At 40.6% G+C, this 19,843-nt stretch overlaps 2 protein-coding genes across 2 annotated transcripts; both read right to left on the minus strand.

Moving 5' to 3' along the window:
- Window positions 1-656: 656 nt before the first annotated feature.
- Window positions 657-5,230, minus strand: LOC120044692 (metalloproteinase inhibitor 2-like). The gene is made up of 5 exons (XM_038989368.1): window positions 5,004-5,230; window positions 3,006-3,076; window positions 2,009-2,111; window positions 1,086-1,210; window positions 657-935 (listed from the first exon to the last, which is right to left on the minus strand). The coding sequence occupies exons 1-5, from the start codon at window positions 5,131-5,133 to the stop codon at window positions 765-767; spliced, it is 600 nt and encodes a 199-aa protein (XP_038845296.1). The 5' UTR covers window positions 5,134-5,230; the 3' UTR covers window positions 657-764.
- A 10,974-nt stretch (window positions 5,231-16,204) lies between these two features.
- LOC120044693 (metalloproteinase inhibitor 2-like) lies at window positions 16,205-19,843 on the minus strand. The gene is made up of 5 exons (XM_038989369.1): window positions 19,604-19,843; window positions 18,342-18,412; window positions 17,346-17,448; window positions 16,622-16,746; window positions 16,205-16,473 (listed from the first exon to the last, which is right to left on the minus strand). Exons 1-5 carry the CDS (start codon window positions 19,731-19,733, stop codon window positions 16,300-16,302), a joined length of 603 nt encoding a protein of 200 aa, XP_038845297.1. The 5' UTR covers window positions 19,734-19,843; the 3' UTR covers window positions 16,205-16,299.

Below are 19,843 nucleotides of genomic sequence, written 5' to 3' on the forward strand. Positions count from 1 at the left end.
GATTCACAACTGGCCGTGATTGGGTGGTGCACAATTGGCCCAGCATTGTCCGGGTTAGGCCATCATTGTAATTAAGAATGTGTTCTTAACTGGCTCACCTAGTTAAATACATTACAAAGCTTTCAAAAACATTCTGAACGGTTATCCATGTAGTCTACCCACTCGGCACAGATGTCAGTTCAACGTCTAAATATCAAATAAAGGATTTAGGTAAAAGATTTAACTTCATAAATCCAAAATTAGTTTCACTTTGAAGCTAAAAGTTTTCAAAGACATTGCCCAGTGGGTAGTGAGTCTGAGAAAATATAGAACAATTTAAAGAGACGATTTAAGATAAATGTTCTGAAAACTCAGACAATCTTTTGGTCAGCAAGTGTGAGTGTTCTCAGCAATTTCATTAAAATGCATTCAACGTGCAGAAGGGGACCACACCTGCATTTCTTTGTCATGGAAGACTATGTATATAACATTCATTCTACAATATTGTGCCTAGCTGAACATGCCCCAGGCTTTAGGATGGTATTTCAGGAAAAATGTTCTAGTCAGAAACAACAGAGAGATCACTTTTGATTTTCAATAACACCTTTGGTTCCAGTTTAAAAACAGATGAATGGCACAAGAAATGAATACTTAGAGCACTATATTTGAGGAGTAGTTTATTTCTATTGCACAAGAAGTGACCAGCTTTTAAATTGCAGGCATATTTAGCCACTGAGCAGTGAGTGGAAGGCCTGTAGAGTTTAGGAGTCTTCAATATCCAGGAACTACTTCTTGGATGGAGCCATCCTGTACCAGGCACAGGACCAATCACGCCCCTTGAGACAGGCAGAGTACTTGGCCTGGGGTCCGCTTTGGCCATCGGCCAACAACAAGTCTGTCCAAAGGCACTCATCTGGGGCGCTGACGGGACAGGGGAGGGAAGAGCAGCGGATGATCTGTAGATCAGAGCAGGGAGAGAGAAAGATCCAGATCACTGACTGATCATTACCCCAATAATCTAGCTCTTGTGTTTAGCCAATGTGACAAGGTAAACATTTAACAAAAGTGGTGTAAAGTAATTTGACTATAATTCCTGTCACACACACCGTGCAATCGCAGCCGCTTTGGTAGCGTTGAGTCAAGCTCTTCTTTTGTGTGCCATTCAAGTCCTCCCAGTACTGAATAAAGTCACACATGACTAAATGCATACTGCCATCAGTACTCATCCTGCCTGGAGACAGAGAGAAGACAGTGAGTCAACAACCTGTGGGGTAGAAGTTAACCGCAGATGCTGATCTTAGATCCATTTCCTCTTTTTCCCCCCACAAATGGTTAAGAATAGGAATGGGGAGGGGGAAACAGATCCTAGATCTGTCCCTGGGGGTAACTTTACCCTGGAGCAGGAAGACATACCGATGCAGCCTGGAACACTAGAATTTATCATAAATAAGCGATGCATTAGTTGTAAACATTTATAAGCATTAACATTTAAATTCATAACATTAGGTATTATAAAGTGTAACTTGAAGAGGCTAGTAACCGAAAGGTTGCAAGTTCAAATCCCCGAGCTGACAAGCTCTGTCGTTCTGCCCCTGAACAAGGCAGTTAACCCACTGTTCCTAGGCCGTCATTGAAAATAAGAGTTTGTTCTTAACTGACTTGCCTAGTTAAATAAAAAAAAAGGTTAAAAATGTAAGTCGCTCTGGATAAGAGCGTCTGCTAAATGACTTAAATGTAATGTAAATGTAAGAGCCAGGCTGTATCACATCCGGACGTGATTGGGAGTCCCATAGGGCGGCGCACAGTTGGCCCAGCGTCGTCAGGGTTTGGCCGTCATTGCAAACAAGAATTTGTTTAACTGACTTACCAAGTTAAATAAAGGTTTTTAAAAAAGTATTTATTCTAAAGCACTTGATTTCTTGTACAAGATGAAGTCAATAGTTTAGAATAGGCCATGATGCTGCAAGCACAGGTTGAGCAGTGTAACCGGCGCTAGCAATGAACTTGGGTAACGTAGTGAGAACCGCACCCGTGAAGAGATACTCCTTGTTGATTTCCAGGGTCACACCGCACGAGGCTGAAGAGGATGAAGTGAAGACGGCGTGGATAACCCGGTCAGGACCTTTGAACATCTAGCCAATCACAAGGAGAGAACAAAGGATCTGTCAAACATCTACATATACAGTTTTGAACCTAACCGACTGCAGCTCTCAGGCACTGTCAGTCGTTCCTAATTCCTTCCCTATTCCCTCAGCCTGATGTTTGCAGATCAAAAAATATTGCTTAATCTAACCTTCATTTTTAATCAGGGTGTAATTTTTTTTTTTACAGACCCCCGAATTTCAGAAACACACACAAAATGTAAGCAGAACAGTCAAAATCAATTCTGAGTCGCCCTAAAGGCAAATAAACGTCACATTTAGAACATTTTGAAGATCATTCGGCAAAAATATTTCAGGCAGATTCATCCAACTCAGTAGCGACAAATGGAATATCCAGACTTAAACATCCCTGATTTGAGACAGGCTGTAACTATAATGTCTAAAGGTGGGTAGTAATGCTAGGTACAGTGAGAGTTTTAGTAAAAGGGCTTTATAAATAAAAATCTGGCAATTTATCCACCAACGTGACAAAGAGTCAGCCAACTTCCTGGTAGAGAATACAGTGATGAGAACCAAACCCCCATCACCAGTAATAATGTGCATTATGATGAACTGCATTTAAAAGCTTTGATGAAATGGCAGCTGCAGTCATAGATGATGTCACCATAGTCTAGGACTGGTAGGAACGTCAACTGAATAATGTGCTTTCCAGCAAGAGGAATGAGCCATTTCTACTGAAGCTCCTTTTCATATGGTGGAAGCTCCACAACTACACTGTTTATGCCAACCCAGATCTGCAAACACTGAAGGGATGGAGCCCAGGGGAAAGGAGAGAACTGGTACCATCTGTCAGACTGGGGTTCAGGGGGCTTCAATGTTTCAGTGCAGGAAGGAACAACCACTTCATAAAAAGGCTGATCATACCTTGATCTGTTGGATGTCATACTTGGTGTTACCAGACACAACTTCCACTCCAACCACCTTTGCCCTGATCACTGGAAGAGAGAAACGTGGTTTAACTGACAATCTATTTTCCTTTTAATGGTCATTAAGACACTGACAATTTAAGGGTGTTATGAGATCTAAGAGAACGTAGAAAGCGACACAGACCCAAGACATTACAGTCTTAAAAATGTTTGCGCATAAGTTCACACTGTTTGGGCTAAACAGACGAGTCCATTTTCCCTCCAGATCCTAGATTTCTAGCTCTGGTCGTCTGCTTTTAATTCAACACGCCTGGTTTAACTATGCTGCCCTGTCTAATTCAACACGCCTGGTTTAACTATGCTGCCCTGTCTTTAATTCAACATGCCTGGTTTAACTAATCTGCCCTGTCTTTAATTCAACACGCCTGGTTTAACCATGCTGCCCTGTCTGGTCTGCAGATGTTCAGGTGCCAACCAGGTGCTGGGGCACATGAGCGTCCCATCAGCTGTAATCAGAGGGGAATATTCCTGGCCTGCTGAAGCGCCTTCACAGGCACACAGACCTTATGACACATGCTCCTCCTCTGCCCACCTGTCTGGGTAGAAGGTGCTGACAGCAACAACCTCTTCACTTCAGTCTGATTCAGAAGATATTCAAGCGATTAATCCTTGCCAAACCGATGAACTACTCCTGTAATGTTAAGTTCCCTCTATTCCACAGCTGTCTATCATCATCATTAGGACCAGTACACCACATAGATGTACTTGTTGCTTCATCACTGGAACTACAGTTGGTTTTGCAGCCATCCTGAACTAATGAAACTACAGTAGAAAAGGTTTTTACTAAGAGCTGTACCAACTATGGGACATTACTCTAAAAACATCATGTGGCAGATGTTTCAGACCTCAAGATGGAGCCACAGCCCACGGTTGTGCAGAATATATGTGTTTCCTTAATTCAAGTACAATTCAGGTTGAGAACATTCCTTTTAAGGAGCACATAAGAAATTAACTGACCAATAATAGTAATATACAATTGCCAAATCTTAATTTAATCATCCCGTTGCAGGAACTGCAAACTTGTAGTGTATTCAAGGTTTAAAAAGCCAACTAAAGTTATTCATTTCCACTTAAATGCCAGACTTGATTTGCCCCAATGAAGAATATATCAAACCCTACAACAAAAAAATCCATTCATTATACGCCGCATAACAATACACATTGCTCCAGGATTATTTTCCTGATGTGTGAAACTGGCTCAAATTAAGATATGGCATCTGTAGCTTACCACTATTTGATATAAATAAAATAGTATACACTACAAAGTCTACACTACAACTGAGTGCCTTGGGTTAAATGTAGGAAGATAACATATTAACTTAATTTTGGTCTATATACATACACTGTAGGCATTATGTGTAGGCCTAGAGGCAAATAACACTTGGTGTAGCAGAGGTCTCAGCCAGGGCTCTCCAACCCTGTTCCTGGAGAGCTACCCTCCTGCAGGTTTTCAATCCAAACCCAGTTGTAACGAACCTGATTCAGTTCATCAACCAGCTAATTATTAGAATCAGGTGTGCAGATTAGGGTTGGCTCAAAAACCTACAGGATGGCAGCTCTCCGGGAACAGGGTTGGAGAGCCCTGGCTGTAGCCCATCTTACTGTTGCCTACTTATGTAAATACAATGATCATGTTTATGTCATGGTTATTATTATTATTAGAACGACCACAGAATTCTTCAAATGTTTGCATGTTGCGCATTGATACAGTGTAGCAGCCCAGTGGTTGCCAACTCCAGCCGTCGAGTACACACAACAGCACATATTTTGTTGTGTCCCCGGACAAAAACACCTGATTCAACTCATTGAGGGCCTGATGATTAGTTGAATCAGGTGCTCTTGTCCAGGGTTACAATAAAAATGTGTACCGTTGGAGTAACTCGAGGACCGGAGTTGAGAACCTGAGAAGTCAGAAATATTGCCAAAGTTGCCTTACCGACGTCTGCGCTGCAAAAAGCCTGTTGAAGATGCACAGGAGCGCATTTGCAAGCTTCTGCAATGTCTTCGATCCGCCAAAGGAACAAAACGACCAGAGTGATGAAACAACTGCTTACAGACCAAGTCATTTTGGAAAATATATCTATAGTGTAAGATAAAATGTTTACTCCAGAAGCTAAAGAACAGTCGTATTGTAAACTACACTAGAACATTCAAAGATGTTCCCAGACAGACAAACACCTAGAAATCTGTTCTCCCTTCGCTGTAAATCAGCCCGTTTTATTGCCGGCTGTGAGCTCCTCCCACAGTCAGAACCAAGCCAGTGGTAGGCTGAGCGTTCTATTAATCCAGAACCATAGCAACTGCATTGGAAAAAAAATACACTGTTTAACGGGACATCCACAGAGCAGGCTCAACTTGCACGGTTGCCATAAATTCCATAAATTGTCTGTCTTTCGCCTAAACAATGGTGATGAACCAGAAATATCCGTTTTAGGATATGCTCTATTTGAATTCCTTTTTTAAAACACCTAGAGTAACTTTCAAGCAGGCTCAACTTGCCCGACTGCTCAGGTCAGTTCACTTGCCCTAGGCCCCTCAAACTCAACTCTGGACCTCGACGTGAAGCCAGTGCCACTGCATTTTTTAATTGTTCCTCTTTAATCAGGGACTGATTTTGACCAGGGACACCAGGTGGATGCAATTCATTATCAGGTAGAACAGAAAACTAGCATGCTCCTGAGCACCGTGTACAACAAGAAGATGTCCCATCCCCCGCTAATTGGGCTACTTTTGCACATTTGTTATTGTATGAGTGAGTATGATGATGAATACTACCTCCAAACGAATGGAACATCGATGGGCTCCACATTCGCTCCAAGCTATGCTAACCTCTATGTGGGTCTTTTTATGTTAATAATTAATACGTTTTGTTAATAATGAAAACGAGAATCAATTTTTGAATAAAGTCCTGAAGTGGTATCGATATATTGACGACATTTTTTGCATATGGGAAGGAACGGAAAAAGAGCTGTCAGATAGTATGGCACTACTCAATGACATTGACCCCAATCTCAAATTCACTATTGAATGTGACACTCAACGTGTTCGTTACCTCGATGTGTGGATTGAGAAATCAAATGGAACCCTGTTTACAACTCTGTATAGAAAAGAAACGGACAGAAATACTATATTACAGGGGGACAGCTTCCATCCTGAGCCATTAAAAATAGGACTTCCTAGAAGCCAGTATTTCAGACTGCACCGTATATGCCCCTCCACAGAGCATTATCTAGAAAAAGCAGCGGAGATGCGCATTCGGTTTCTAAGAAGAGGCACGAGATGAACTGCTACAAAAAAGACCCGCTAAAGCTAAAGTACACTCCGTAATGTTCACAACCACATATACTTTGAACTCGCGAAAAGTGGGAGATGTGATCAAGAAACACTGGCATATTTTATCATCGGACCCAGGTTTTCCGGCTGAATTTAAAAATCCACCACCTATTGTGTATAGGAGAGGTCGCAATTTACGCTATAAATTGGTTCATGCCAACTGCCAGCCACAAAAGAAAATCAGCCGGGCTCTTTTACACCCTCTTCCAAATGGTAGCTATAAATGCAGAGGATGCGCACAGTGCAACAATATGATGAAGTGTGAATATTTCTGCCACCCACACACAGGAAAACGGTTCCAAATAAATGACATTATTACGTGTTCCACCACCCATGTTATTTACATTATTAAATGCCCATGTGGGCTCTGCTATGTCGGTAAAACCTCTCGTTCTCTCAAACAGAGAATTAGTGAACATAAATGTTCAATCAGGAGAAACGACAGGGATTATCCAGTCGCAGTACATTTTAATGACCTAAAGCATGACATTTCCACCTTTAGATTTTGTGGCATAGAGAAAGTTAAGATATCAGACAGGGGAGGTGATATTAATAACACTCTGAGTAAAAGAGAATGTTTTGGGATTTTCACCCTCCAGACATGATTTCCTAAAGGACTTAATGGTGAAATGCCTATGTATGTTATGTGGTGAATTTGAACATGAATTATGTCCCTATTTAAGATTACTCTGATGTTTTTCGTACGATGTACCCACTGATTAATGTAAACTTGCTATGTCCTCATTGCGGTTTTACAGACGTGTTTAATACGTCTTATTTAAACACTTTATTCGAATATTTATGAAATGCATATTGTTATATTTGGTAGCACTTGTTTGTTTTTCCTTCGATTCCAACACCTTTCTATGCGTGGAACGGATGTGGGTGGGGCTAGGTCTACATAAGGGTGCTCATTTATTTTTAATCACAAAAGCTCTGACGAAGACCGTGAGGCCGAAACGTAAGCTTATTAAATATCAGTGATACTATCAAGAGCAGTGAGCGGTTTCCTTTTTCATTCATATTGTATGAGTGAGGGAAATGCTTTAAATCGAGAGGAGTCGATGTGTTCTGGAAGATGAGACCTTGAGGATCATAATAAATACCGCTTTGATGTCATACAAGCAAACCACACACCTTGAATCCGAATGTGCACTTCACATTTCCATATTTGAAAACTCATGTCATTTACAGTGTCAACGTTCATGAGCTCTATGTTTAATCCACAGTTACTAGGGTGACATGCATTATGCCCTGGGTTGTCCTGAACAGAAGATTTTCCATGGAACACGCACTTGAATGTACTCAAGACTCCATTCTATGCGCACCAAAATTGCAATCTGTTTGTCTGAAGTGCCCTTTGAAAGCCTCCCAGCTAGCACATTTGGTTCCTTGGAAGTTGTGGGAATATAAGTTTTTGGTTTCCCATTGGTTCTGGAAACGAAACCATATGTTTCCTGACGTTACTTTTTTTTTTTAATAATAAAAAAACATTTTTACGGTCTGAGAACGTTAGTGAACATTTCACCTGTTCTGGGAATTTGATTTTTTTAGGTTGCAGGGAGGTTCTGAGAACATTTGCCCTGGGAGGTTTTATTAACGTTCTGAGAACGCAAATGTTAGGTTATTTGAAGGTAATTAATGAACATTCTGAGAACATGTTTCCATCCGATTTTTAAAATCACTGCTAGCTTAGTTTGGGTTAACTGTTGAACCAAGCACAGAAAGGAAACAGGGAAATTAATTTGCTTGGGCATTAATCATACAAACACATTTATTTTTCAATGTGGCATCTTCTGTTCTCTATCAGAGCATGTGAGTGGAATTGAGTGCTAAAAACACTCCTCACAGGATAAAAAACTGCAGTTCCAAATTCGCTCCATTCATTAAAATCACAAAAAAACATTTATTTTGAACGACCACCTGGACCTACTATTTGGTTTTGAAGTATCGACACCAAACCATATGATTTGAATGAAAAGTATTTTAGTAAACAACATGAAAAGGTGACTGTAAGAAGCACTCATCATTTCAAATAGGCCACATGTCATATTAAACAGCATATAAACACTCTAAATAGGTCAGGAGACAGACAGGAATTATTAGAATTAAATACAAATTAAACAAAAGATGCTTTATTAGGCTCAGTGCCTTTGAATTCACTTTTAGAAACACGAGTTTGTCCAGAGTCTGTGGCTTCAGGCTCATGTGATGGTGCCGGTAGAGCAGGCCAGCAGTGGAGAATACACTCTCAGACCTTGCAGAGCCACTGAGGATGCTAAACACCTATTGGGCCACTCTTGCCAGGCTGGGCAGGGATGCAGATTTTTTAAACTTTTATTTTATAGGTTGGCCTGAAGATTTTATGGTAAAATAACCCTATCAAAATGGAAAGCTCCTTGAAAGAGGTAACATGTCAGGTCTATTGGGCCAAAATCAGTGATAGCCTATAGTAAAGATAATAGAACAAAAATTAACAAAACTTTTAAGAGATCTTATTTTTAGTTTATAAATACTTTGCTATAATGACACACTTAGCTAGCTCCCCATTCCTTTCTGTTAGAATGTGCACATAGTACACCATCATGCTTTCGGGATGTCTTTTCAGATTTCACAATGATTCTTTAGTTGTGGACACTACATCACCGCACTCCCTCTCTTCTTTAGTTGTGGACACTACATCACCACACTCCCTCTCTTCTTTAGTTGTGGACACTACATCACCACACTCCCTCTCTTCTTTAGTTGTGGACACTACATCACCACACTCCCTCTCTTCTTTAGTTGTGGACACTACATCACCACACTCCCTCTCTTCTTTAATTGTGGACACTACATCACCACACTCCCTCTCTTCTTTAGTTGTGGACACTACATCACCACACTCCCTCTCTTCTTTAGTTGTGGACACTACATCACCACACTCCCTCTCTTCTTTAGTAGTGGACACTACATCACCACACTCCCTCTCTTCTTTAGTTGTGGACACTACATCACCACACTCCCTCTCTTCTTTAGTTGAAGGACACTACATCACCTCACTCCCTCTCTTCTTTAGTTGTGGACACTACATCACCACACTCCCTCTCTTCTTTAGTTGTGGACACTACATCACCACACTCCCTCTCTTCTTTAGTTGTGGACACTACATCACCACACTCCCTCTCTTGCTCTTGGTCCTCATCTTTGTAAGTCACCTTGATTTCAAACCTTTGTGTTTCTTTATGAAAATATTTAGTGAACTCCATGACAGTAGCTAAAGCAAGGGGCTAAAGCAGCACACAAGTAGCCTACAAATGCATGCTGGGCCAGGCATGCACTGAGCTCGTGAAGTGAGCGGTACTGGAGTGGTACTGGAGCGAAATTGTAGGCGGCGAGAAGGCCGATGCTCCAGCCTTTGGGCAACTTGCTCTGCGCTTCAGTCAGATTTGAGAACGCTCCAGCTCCGCTCACATGCTCTGTTCTCTATCCATGGAATTAGTCCACTGCATCACCAAGATGGAGCTAGCATTCCATGTATTTTTAACTCATACAAAGCCGTTCATTTTAGTATATTCAAACAGACCCCATTTCAAAGGGGGATCAGGTGTGGACAATTAGTGGGTGCGGGCAATACACCTGAACACACACACAGGATAGATAAAGTTTTGTTGACGCTGAGAACAGAATGTATATGTTTTTAAATAACATTCTTAGAACGTTCTTTGAGCGTTACCAATGTTTTCTTGTGGTTTTTATAGAAAGTTTTCTAAATGTGCTGAGAACATGACTTTATATAGAACCATGAGGAAACCTGTAGGAAATGTTATGTTGAAGTACTACAATTCCCACAGAAGAACGTTGTTTCTTAATGTTCCCTGAACAATCGGAGAACATTACTTTAAATAGAACCATGAGCAAACCTGTAGGAAACGTTATGCAGAAGTACTGAAATTCCCACCTAAGAAACATATGGTTCTCAGAACGTTATGTGCTAGCTGGGTATCCTGCACCATTCCCATAAAGTTGTGGCAGGGCCAGCGCTAGAAGGAATCAGTTGGAAGGGCATTTGATTTCTATATGCAGGCACACATTTTTAATGGGTGTAAGAGTAAAGACCATAGGCCGCTCGTCAGTTTCAATTTTGGGGAGCTTACAATTTATCCTACTATTTCTACCGATCTGCCGACCAGTTGATTATTTTTATAACAGCATTCCGTTGAACAGTTTCATTTCAATAATAACCTTTTTGTTTTTCTCAATGTTTTTTACTTGGTTAATCATAAAACTCAGAATTAAAATTCACCTAATGCAAGAGTACCAGCCTCTGCCATATGGACACATTGATACACCGTGATCCATGCATTGGTCGCTAAATAAATTAACGCATGGAACTCAGAGATAGCCTATAGGCCAATGCAGAATTAGGCCTATACAGTCTTCAACTAAGTCAAATACATAATCCTAAACCCAACAAATAAAAACAGAAGAAAATATCCTGATGAAAATGCAGGTTCTTTCAATCACATTAATCTATCTTCTCTGCCTGTCTGCCCCCCTTTCTATCTGTCTTGAGCCATCGCTGGTTAACTGCAACATTGTAAGCTATCAAATCAATCAACTGGGTCTGGGCCGAAGCTGTTCCTAGTGAACTGTCAACATTGTATCAACTAGAATAAACCTATTCTGAACCAGTGAGCTCGGGACAGACAGCTTTTTTTAAATTTCGTTTCCACTGGAGATATGGGATAATCAGATCATGATATTTTGCTCTTTCACATCGAGGCTTTGTGATTATCGGGTGTTGGAAAGATTTTTCAAATACTGTGAGGAACTATTATTATTTGTAATGGATGTTTTTTTTAAAAACAGGCTTCGTTGACTCAGGTCTACTGTGTGAGGTGAAGAAACAAATACTGAGAAGCTCAGCTTATTAGTGGTGGACGTGGTGAGTTAAGACAATCAGAATTCCGATATCCCCTAATGGGCACTTTCCTACATTTGCCCACAGCAGGTCATTTAGGCTTACTTTTATGCACGCTCAGGTGCGCGCTCACTCAACATTATCTGGACAGAGAAACCAGACACATGCTCATTGCGCACACGGAGCGCTCCTAACAAAGGTAAATGAAAAAAATGACAAAACTCGTAAATGATGGTTATGAAATAAAGTGTAGCAGGTTGAACTCTGCAAATAATGTTTCCACTCGGAGATTGAGAACGGTAAATGAATGTAATTAATACCTGCATTAACATAAATCTATGTAACCAAACGATGGGTATTAACAGTACAATTACTGGGCCTACTGGTACATATGTAATGGAGAATTTATCAAAATTAACAAAGGGCAAACAATTCACACAATGAAACAATGAATGTGCAAGAATTGTTGGGAGAGCTGAGCACATTCTGGAGAACTGAGTGCATGCATTCTGGACTGAATCGCGCCATATCTTCGCCACACACCCCTCCCCTTCTTCATCTCAATATTTTAAATTATACTCAAAACACATATTTTAGTTGCTTTTCACTGACAGCCACAAATCAATAATCAAGTATTTCTATTGCCACGCGTGCTAACACAATTTCGGTCTTCCCAATAAAATAGGCATGGCCTACGCACTTGTAATTTGAAACAATGCAGAGATATTTTTTTTTTAAGAAGCTAATGATACTCTATGGTTAAGTCATGGTCTCTGGTGAAGTATTTTGAATTATTTTATTTAGACAGGTGTAATTATATAATTTTGGCAAAACATACATTTACTTTAGCGGAATCCAGCAAGTGCTCTGTGCACCCACCAACTTTCCTTTCCAATTCGCAACTGCACTGAAACCAGATATCTGTTATAATGACGAGATGCTCATGTCTCCGCCCTAACAATGGGAGTCGTTCCAAAGTCAGGAAGGCATGCGACAAGCTTAGGTCTACATATACTGCCCATAGAAACGCATTGTGCTCATTCTGCACAGATCTTTTTGCGAGAGTGTGTCCTCTCACTTCTTCTCTTCCTCTCTGCTGAATCTATCGTACCATAGAAAACATCTGTGTGAGCAAAACAGCGCCACTCTGTCTTACTGTATGTGACCCATGTATCTGATGCTGTCTGGCCAGAAATAGTATGACATGCCATACTATTTTTGTCCAGACAACATCAGATACATCTTTCTATCTGCATGCATCTCTGTCAAATAAATTATCAATATTTTAATATTTTATTTGGACAGGCAAGGAAGTAAGGTACGGTGGACGAGAACACTTAAGGGCCACCCTTAATGATGGGCCTGCATTGTGGGAAGATTTTATGCAAAATAGCCATAGGACGACCTCACTCACACCAAGCTCTAAGAATCAAATGGTTCTCAGAACGTTATGTGCTAGCTGGGCTAACACTGCCTTGTTGGCAATAGAATACCTTTCAAATGATGCCCACCCACCTAACCCAGATTGCGATTTATAATGGAATGTTTTGGGATTGGAAACTACAAGTGTGCTTGATTCAGTTCCTCAATGGCAAAGCTAAGAGCGCTCAAAAAAGCACATGATAGTTTAAGGCTCTTTCCTTGAGTCATAATAGAGCATTGAAATTATTTAGTAACGTTTTACAGTTTGGAGAGTTCTGTTGCCACTTGGAGACACCAGTTGGACCTCTCACTCAAACCCTTGTAATCGTTTTTTCTTATCTTGCAGCTAATCCAAATTGTGAATGAATATTCTTATTTATGTTACTGAATGTTTACAGTATTTTCAGATGTAGTTATTGACAAATGCTGTAAATAGCACAGTAAATGTAAAATGCACATAAATTGAACAGTGTAATGTTTGGATTCAGTCTTGTGTCAGGTGAACTGTTTTGTCCTCACCTTTGGTGTTCCTTTCCAATTGCTACCATGTCTTGCATATCCTTTTTATAGTTCTTCTGTTAGAAACATTTTTATTTTGCCCAATCCATACGGGACAATTTTCACAAGATTAAGGTCCCTGCTACAACTAGGTTCCAAACTGTTACCTGGTTACCATCAGGAGACAAAAAATGGCCCCAACAATCTGGGACCTGTGGTGCCACTGCCACCTCTGTGTCCAATCAGATTCCCAGAAATCGCTGGTCAGGCATGGCACACGTCTATAGAAAGCAGAGCACGCATTCCACTTCCATAAGGTATTATTTTAGCAAACAGAAAATAACTCACTCCCGAAAGACACAAGCAAAAACTCTTTAGAGAAATGTTGTAGCAGCCTACACCTAAACATTAGTGATCTGACCTGCAGTATCAGTCTGATCAACTGTAGGCCTCTATACGCCCTGTCCCATCTGGCCAGGGGAAACAAAGTGGGAACATTATGTATTTATAGCCTGAACCAATGTATTTGTGTTAAGAGAAAATGTGAACTTGATCAACTTTGGTTTATATTAACTTTAATTGGCTAGGCTACCTAGGCCCAGTGGTAGATAAAGTAGGCTACCCAGTTGTCATTGAGTAAAAGTAAAGATACCTTCATACAACATGGAAGTAACCAAGTAAAATACTACTTGAGTAATAGTATAAATACTGTATACTGAAGTAGTACTTCAAAGTATTTTTTACAAAGTTACTTTACACCATTGTCTTCTTTAATTCAAATTTCATGAAATTAACACATAGTGATGACATAGGCTAGACTGTTAATGGACCTTTAACTTTTTAATTACATATTAACAGTATATGGGTCATTCTGCAGAAGTTGTGAAAATTGGTGTTAAAAAAAATGACTAATTTGTATCCTATTTTTACCAAACTTTCTGCACACATGTCTTCCGATAGGAATACACAGAATATTATTCACACACTTACTGCATATTTGAAATATTTACCTGAATTCCCTAGCACCCAACTAGAGAACAGTAGACTAGGGTACAGTATAGTACTGTAAAGAACAGTAGAATAGGGTACAGTATAGTACAGTAGAGCACAGTATAGTACAGTACAGTAGAGAACAGTAGAGTAGGGTATAGTAGAGCACAGTAGAGTAGGCTACAGTATAGTATAGTAGAGTACAGTACAGTAGGGTACAGTACAGTACAGTAGAGTAGGGTACAGTGCAATAGAGTGCAATACAGTAGAGTAGGGTACAGTATAGTATAGTAGAGTACAGTATAGTAGAGCACAGTACAGTAGAGTACAGTAGAGAACAGTAGAGAACGTTACAGCACAGTGCCTTACTTATTTTATTTTTATTTCACCTTTATTTAACCAGGTAGGCCAGTTGAGAACAAGTTCTCATTTACAACTGCGATAAAGCAAAGCAGTGCGACAAAAACAATAACACAGAGTTACACATAAACAAACGTACAGCCTTAGAGCACAATACCGTAGGGTACAGCAGAGCACAGTACAGTAGAGTAGAGAACAGTAGAGTAGGGTACAGTAGAGCACAGTACAGTAAAGCAGGGGTTTATTCCCCAAGGCCCCTCTTTTCACATATTTAGATGGCCTACACTACTAGTCAAATGTTTTAGAACACCTACTCATTCAAGGGTTTTTCTTTATTTTTACTATTTTCTACATTATAGAATAATAGTGAAGAGATCAAAACTATGAAATAACATATGGAATCATGTAGTAACCAAAAAAAGTGTTAAACAAATAAAAATATATCTTATATTTGAGATTCTTCAACGTAGCAACCCTTTGCCTTGATGACAGCTTTGCACACTCTTGGCATTCTCTCAACCAGCTCCATGAGGTAGTCGCCTGGAATGCAATTCAATTAACAAGTGTGCCTTGTTAAAAGTTAATTTGTGTAATTTCTTTCCTTCTTAATGTGTTTGGGCCAATCAGTTGTGTTGTGACAAGGTAGGGGTGGTATACAGAAGATATATCTATTTGGTTAAAGACCAAGGCCATATTATTGCAAGAACAGCTCAAATAAGAGAAACAATAGTCCATTACTTTTAGACATGGTCAATCCAGAACAGTATTTTTATTTCACCAATATAGTCTAAACCAGTTTACTTTTAAAAACTTTCCAAACCTTACATATACAATTGAGTATTTGCATATTACCAATTGGTGCTGAAAAGGAGACGAATATGCATGTATTGGGGCTCCCGAGTGGCGCAGCGGTCTGAAGGCACTGCATCTGTGCTAGAGGCAGCACTACAGACCCTGGTTCGATTCCAGGCTGATTCACAACCGGCCGCGATTGGGTGGCGCACAATTGGCCCAGCATTGTCCGGGTTAGGCAGTCACTGTAATTAAGAATTTGTTCTTAACTGGCTCACCTAGTTATATTCAAAAATATTCTGAACGGTTATCGATATAGTCTACCCACTCGGCCCAGATGTCAGTTCAATGTCTAGATATCAAATAAAGGATTTAGGTAAAAGATTTAACTTCTAAATCCAAAATTAATTTTACTTTAATGCAAAATGTGTTAAATTAAAACATTGCCAAGTGGGTAGTGAGTCTGAGAAATTGTTCAATATTAAAGTACAAATTTAAAGTGACTACTTAAGATAAATGTTCTGAAAACTCAATCTTTTGGTCAGCAAGTATGAGTGTTCTCAGCAATTTCATTAAAATGCATTCAACGTGCAGAAGGGGACCACACCTGCATTTCTTTGTCAAGGAAGACTATGTATATAACATTCATTCTACAATATTGTGCCCAGCTGAACATGTCCCAGGCTTTAAGGATGGTATTTCAGGAAAAATGTTCTAGTCAGAAACAGTGAGATCACTTTTGATTTTCAATAACACCTTTGGTTCCAGTTTAAAAACAGATGAATGGCACAAGAAATGAATACTTGGAGCACTATATTTGAGGAGTTTATTTTTATTGCACAAGAAGTGACCAGCTTTTAAATTGCAGGCATATTTAGCCACTGAGCAGTGAGTGGATGGCCTGTAGAGTTAAGGAGTCTTCAATATCCAGGAACTACTTCTTGGATGGAGCCATCCCCCTGTACCAGGCACAGGACCCATCACGCCCCTTGAGACAGGCAGAGTACTTGGCCTGGGGTCCGCTTTGGCCATCGGCCAACAACCAGTCTGTCCAAAGGCACTCATCTGGGGCGCTGACGGGACAGGGGAGGGAAGAGCAGCGGATGATCTGTAGATCAGAGCAGGGAGAGAGAAAGATCCAGATCACTGACTGATCATTACCCCAATACTCTAGCTCTTGTGTTTAGCCAATGTGACAAAGTAAACATTTAACAAAAGTGGTGTAAAGTAACTTGACTATAATTCCTGTCACACACCGTGCAATCGCAGCCGCTTTGGTAGCGTTGAGTCAAGCTGTTCTTTTGTGTGCCATTCAAGTCCTCCCAGTATTGAATAAAGTCACACATGACTAAATGCATCCTGCCATCAGTATTCAGCCTGCCTGGAGACAGAGAGAAGACAGTGAGTCAACAACCTGTGGGGTAAAAGTTAACCCCAGATGCTGATCTTAGATCCATTTCCTCTTTTTTCCCCCCACAAATGGTTAAGATTAGAAATGGGGGAGGTGGAAACAGATCCTAGATCTGTCCCTGGGGGTAACTTTACCCTGGAGCAGGAAGACATACCGATGCAGCCTGGAACACTAGAATTTATCATAATAAATAAGTGATGCATTAGTTGTACACATTTATAAGCATTAACTTTTAAATTCATAACATTAGGTATTATTAAGTGTAACTTGAAGAGCCAGGCTGTATCACATCCGGACGTGATTGGGAGTCCCATAGGGCGGCGCACAGTTGGTCCAGCGTCGTCAGGTTTTGGCCGTCATTGCAAACAAGAATTTGTTTTTAACTGACTTACCAAGTTAAATAAACGTTTAATTAAAAAAAATGTAAGATAAAGTATTTTTTCTAAAGCACTTGGATTTCTTTTACAAGATGAAGTCAATAGTTTAGAACAGGCCATGATGCTGCAAGCATAGGTTGAGCAGTGTAACCGGTGCTAGCAATGAACTTGGTGACGTAGTGAGAACCACACCCGTGAAGAGATACTCCTTGTTGGTTTCCAGGGTCACACCACACGAGGCTGGGGAGGATGAAGTGAAGACGGCGTGGATAACCCGGTCAGGACCTTTGAACATCTAGCCAATCACAAGGAGAGAACAAAGGATCTGTCAAACATCTACATATACAGTTTTGAACCTAACCGACTGCAGCTCTCAGCCAGTCGTTCCTAATTCCCTCCCTATACCCCATCCCCACAGCCTGATGTTTGCAGATCAAAAAATATTTATTAAACTAACCTTACTTTTTATCAGGGTGTCATACGGAGACCAAGGTATTTTTTAGATCCCCGAATTACAGAAACACACAAAATGTAAGCAGCACAGTCAAATTATTCCGAGTCGCCCTAGAGACAACTAAACATCACATTTAGAATATTTTGAAGATCGTTCCGCAAAAATAATTCAGGCAGATTCATCCAACTCAGTAGCGACAAATGGAATATCCAGAGTTAAACATCCCTGATCTGAGACAGGCTGTAACTATAATGTCTAAAGGTGGGTAATAATGTTAGGTACAGTGAGAGTTTTAGTAAAAGGGCTTTATAAATAAAAATCCGGCAATTTATCCACACACGTGACAAAGAACCAGCCAACTTCCTGGTAGAGAATACAGTGATGAGTACCAAACCCCCATCACCAGTAATAATGTGCATTATGATGAACTGCATTTAAAAGCTTTGATGAAATGGCAGCCATAGATGATGTCACCATAGTCTAGGACTGGTAGGACCGTCAACTGAATAATGTGCTTTCCAGCAAGAGGAATGAGCCATTTCTACTGAAGCTCCTTTTCATATGGTGGAAGCTCCACAACTACACTGTTTATGCCAACCCAGATCTGCAAACACTGAAGGGATGGAGCCCAGGGGAAAGGAGAGAACTGGTACCATCTGTCAGACTGGGGTTCAGGGGGCTTCAATGTTTCAGTGCAGGAAGAAACAACCACTTCATAAAAAGGCTGATCATACCTTGATCTGTTGGATGTCATACTTGATCTCGTTAGACAAAGCTTTCTTGCCAACCACCTTCGCCCTGATCACTAGAAGAGGGAGAAAAGGTTTAACATTATTGAAATTATACTGTCTGTCACACTGATGGTTTAAGGGTGATATGGATCAGAGAACAGTGTAGAATGCTTTACAGACCCAAAATTGTACAGTCTTTTCAGAATGTTTGTGCATAAGTTAAGACTCAGTGTAACATTCTGGCTAGGTTTACACCAAAACAGATGACTAGTCCATTTCCCTCCTGGTCCTACATTCCTAGCGCTGGTCTTCTGCTTTTAATTTGACACACCTGGTTTAATCATGCCCTCTGTAGATGATTGGTTCAGGTAGGAAGATGCGGCAGAGTGTCTGGTACAGTAGCTGCTGCTATAAGATTATGCCATAGAACAGAACCTCAAGTCATTGGCACATGGACTCGACAAGGCGTCGAAAGTATTCCATAATTATGCCGGCCCATGTGGACTCCAATGCTTCCCACAGTTGTGTCAAGTTGGCTGGATGTCCTTTGGGTGGTGGGCCATTCTTGATACACAGGAAACTGTTGTGAAAAACCCAGCAGCGTTGCAGTTCACTTAAACCGGTGCGCCTGGCACCTACTACCATGCCCCATTTAACAGCACTTCAATCTTTGGTCTTGCCCATTCACCCTCTGAATGGCACAAGCCATGTCTCAGGGCTTAAACAGCCTTCTTTAACCTGTCTACTCCCCTTCAACTACTCTGATTGGAGTGGATTGAACAAGTGACAGCAATAAGGGATCATAGTTAACTCCTAGCCAGTCCATGTCATGGAAAGAGCAGGTGTCCTTAATGTTTTGTAAACAGACCTCAATGTGTAGGCACACTTTATGCCTAAAGCAAAGCAGGGCTCTCAACCCTGTTCCTGGAGAGCTGCCGTCCTATATGTTTCGCTCCAACCCTAATCTAGCGCACCTGATTCTAATAATTAACTGGTTGATAAACTGACTCAGGTTCGTTACAAACGGGTTTGATTTAACATTTACAGGAGCATAGCTCTCCAGGAACAGGGTTGAGAGCCCATCTTACTGTCGCCTACTTAATTCTGTAAATAAGTGTGAGAATATGTAAACAGGCTTAATGAGCATGTCCTAATTATTTATACTACGACCACAGACAATACATAAAATGTTTCCATGCGGCGTATTGATAGCTTCAACACGTGAAGAAAAGCTGAAAAGTGAAATATCGCCAAATTCGCCTTACCGATATCTGCATCGCAAAAAGCCTGTTGAGGATGCGGAGGGGAGCATCTGCAAGCATCTGCGATGTCTTCGACCCGCCAAAGGAACAGAACGAACAGAGTAATGAAACAACTGCTTACATACCGCGTCATTTGGAAACGAATTATGGTTACACAAATATCACAAAAGGATCCGACTAATGAAAGTGTGAGGCGTAAATTACAATAAAACGTATTTCCCTTCGAGACTGTTCCCAGAACGA

This window comes from Salvelinus namaycush, chromosome 3 (assembly GCF_016432855.1).
Source record: "Salvelinus namaycush isolate Seneca chromosome 3, SaNama_1.0, whole genome shotgun sequence".
NCBI lineage: Eukaryota > Metazoa > Chordata > Actinopteri > Salmoniformes > Salmonidae > Salvelinus > Salvelinus namaycush.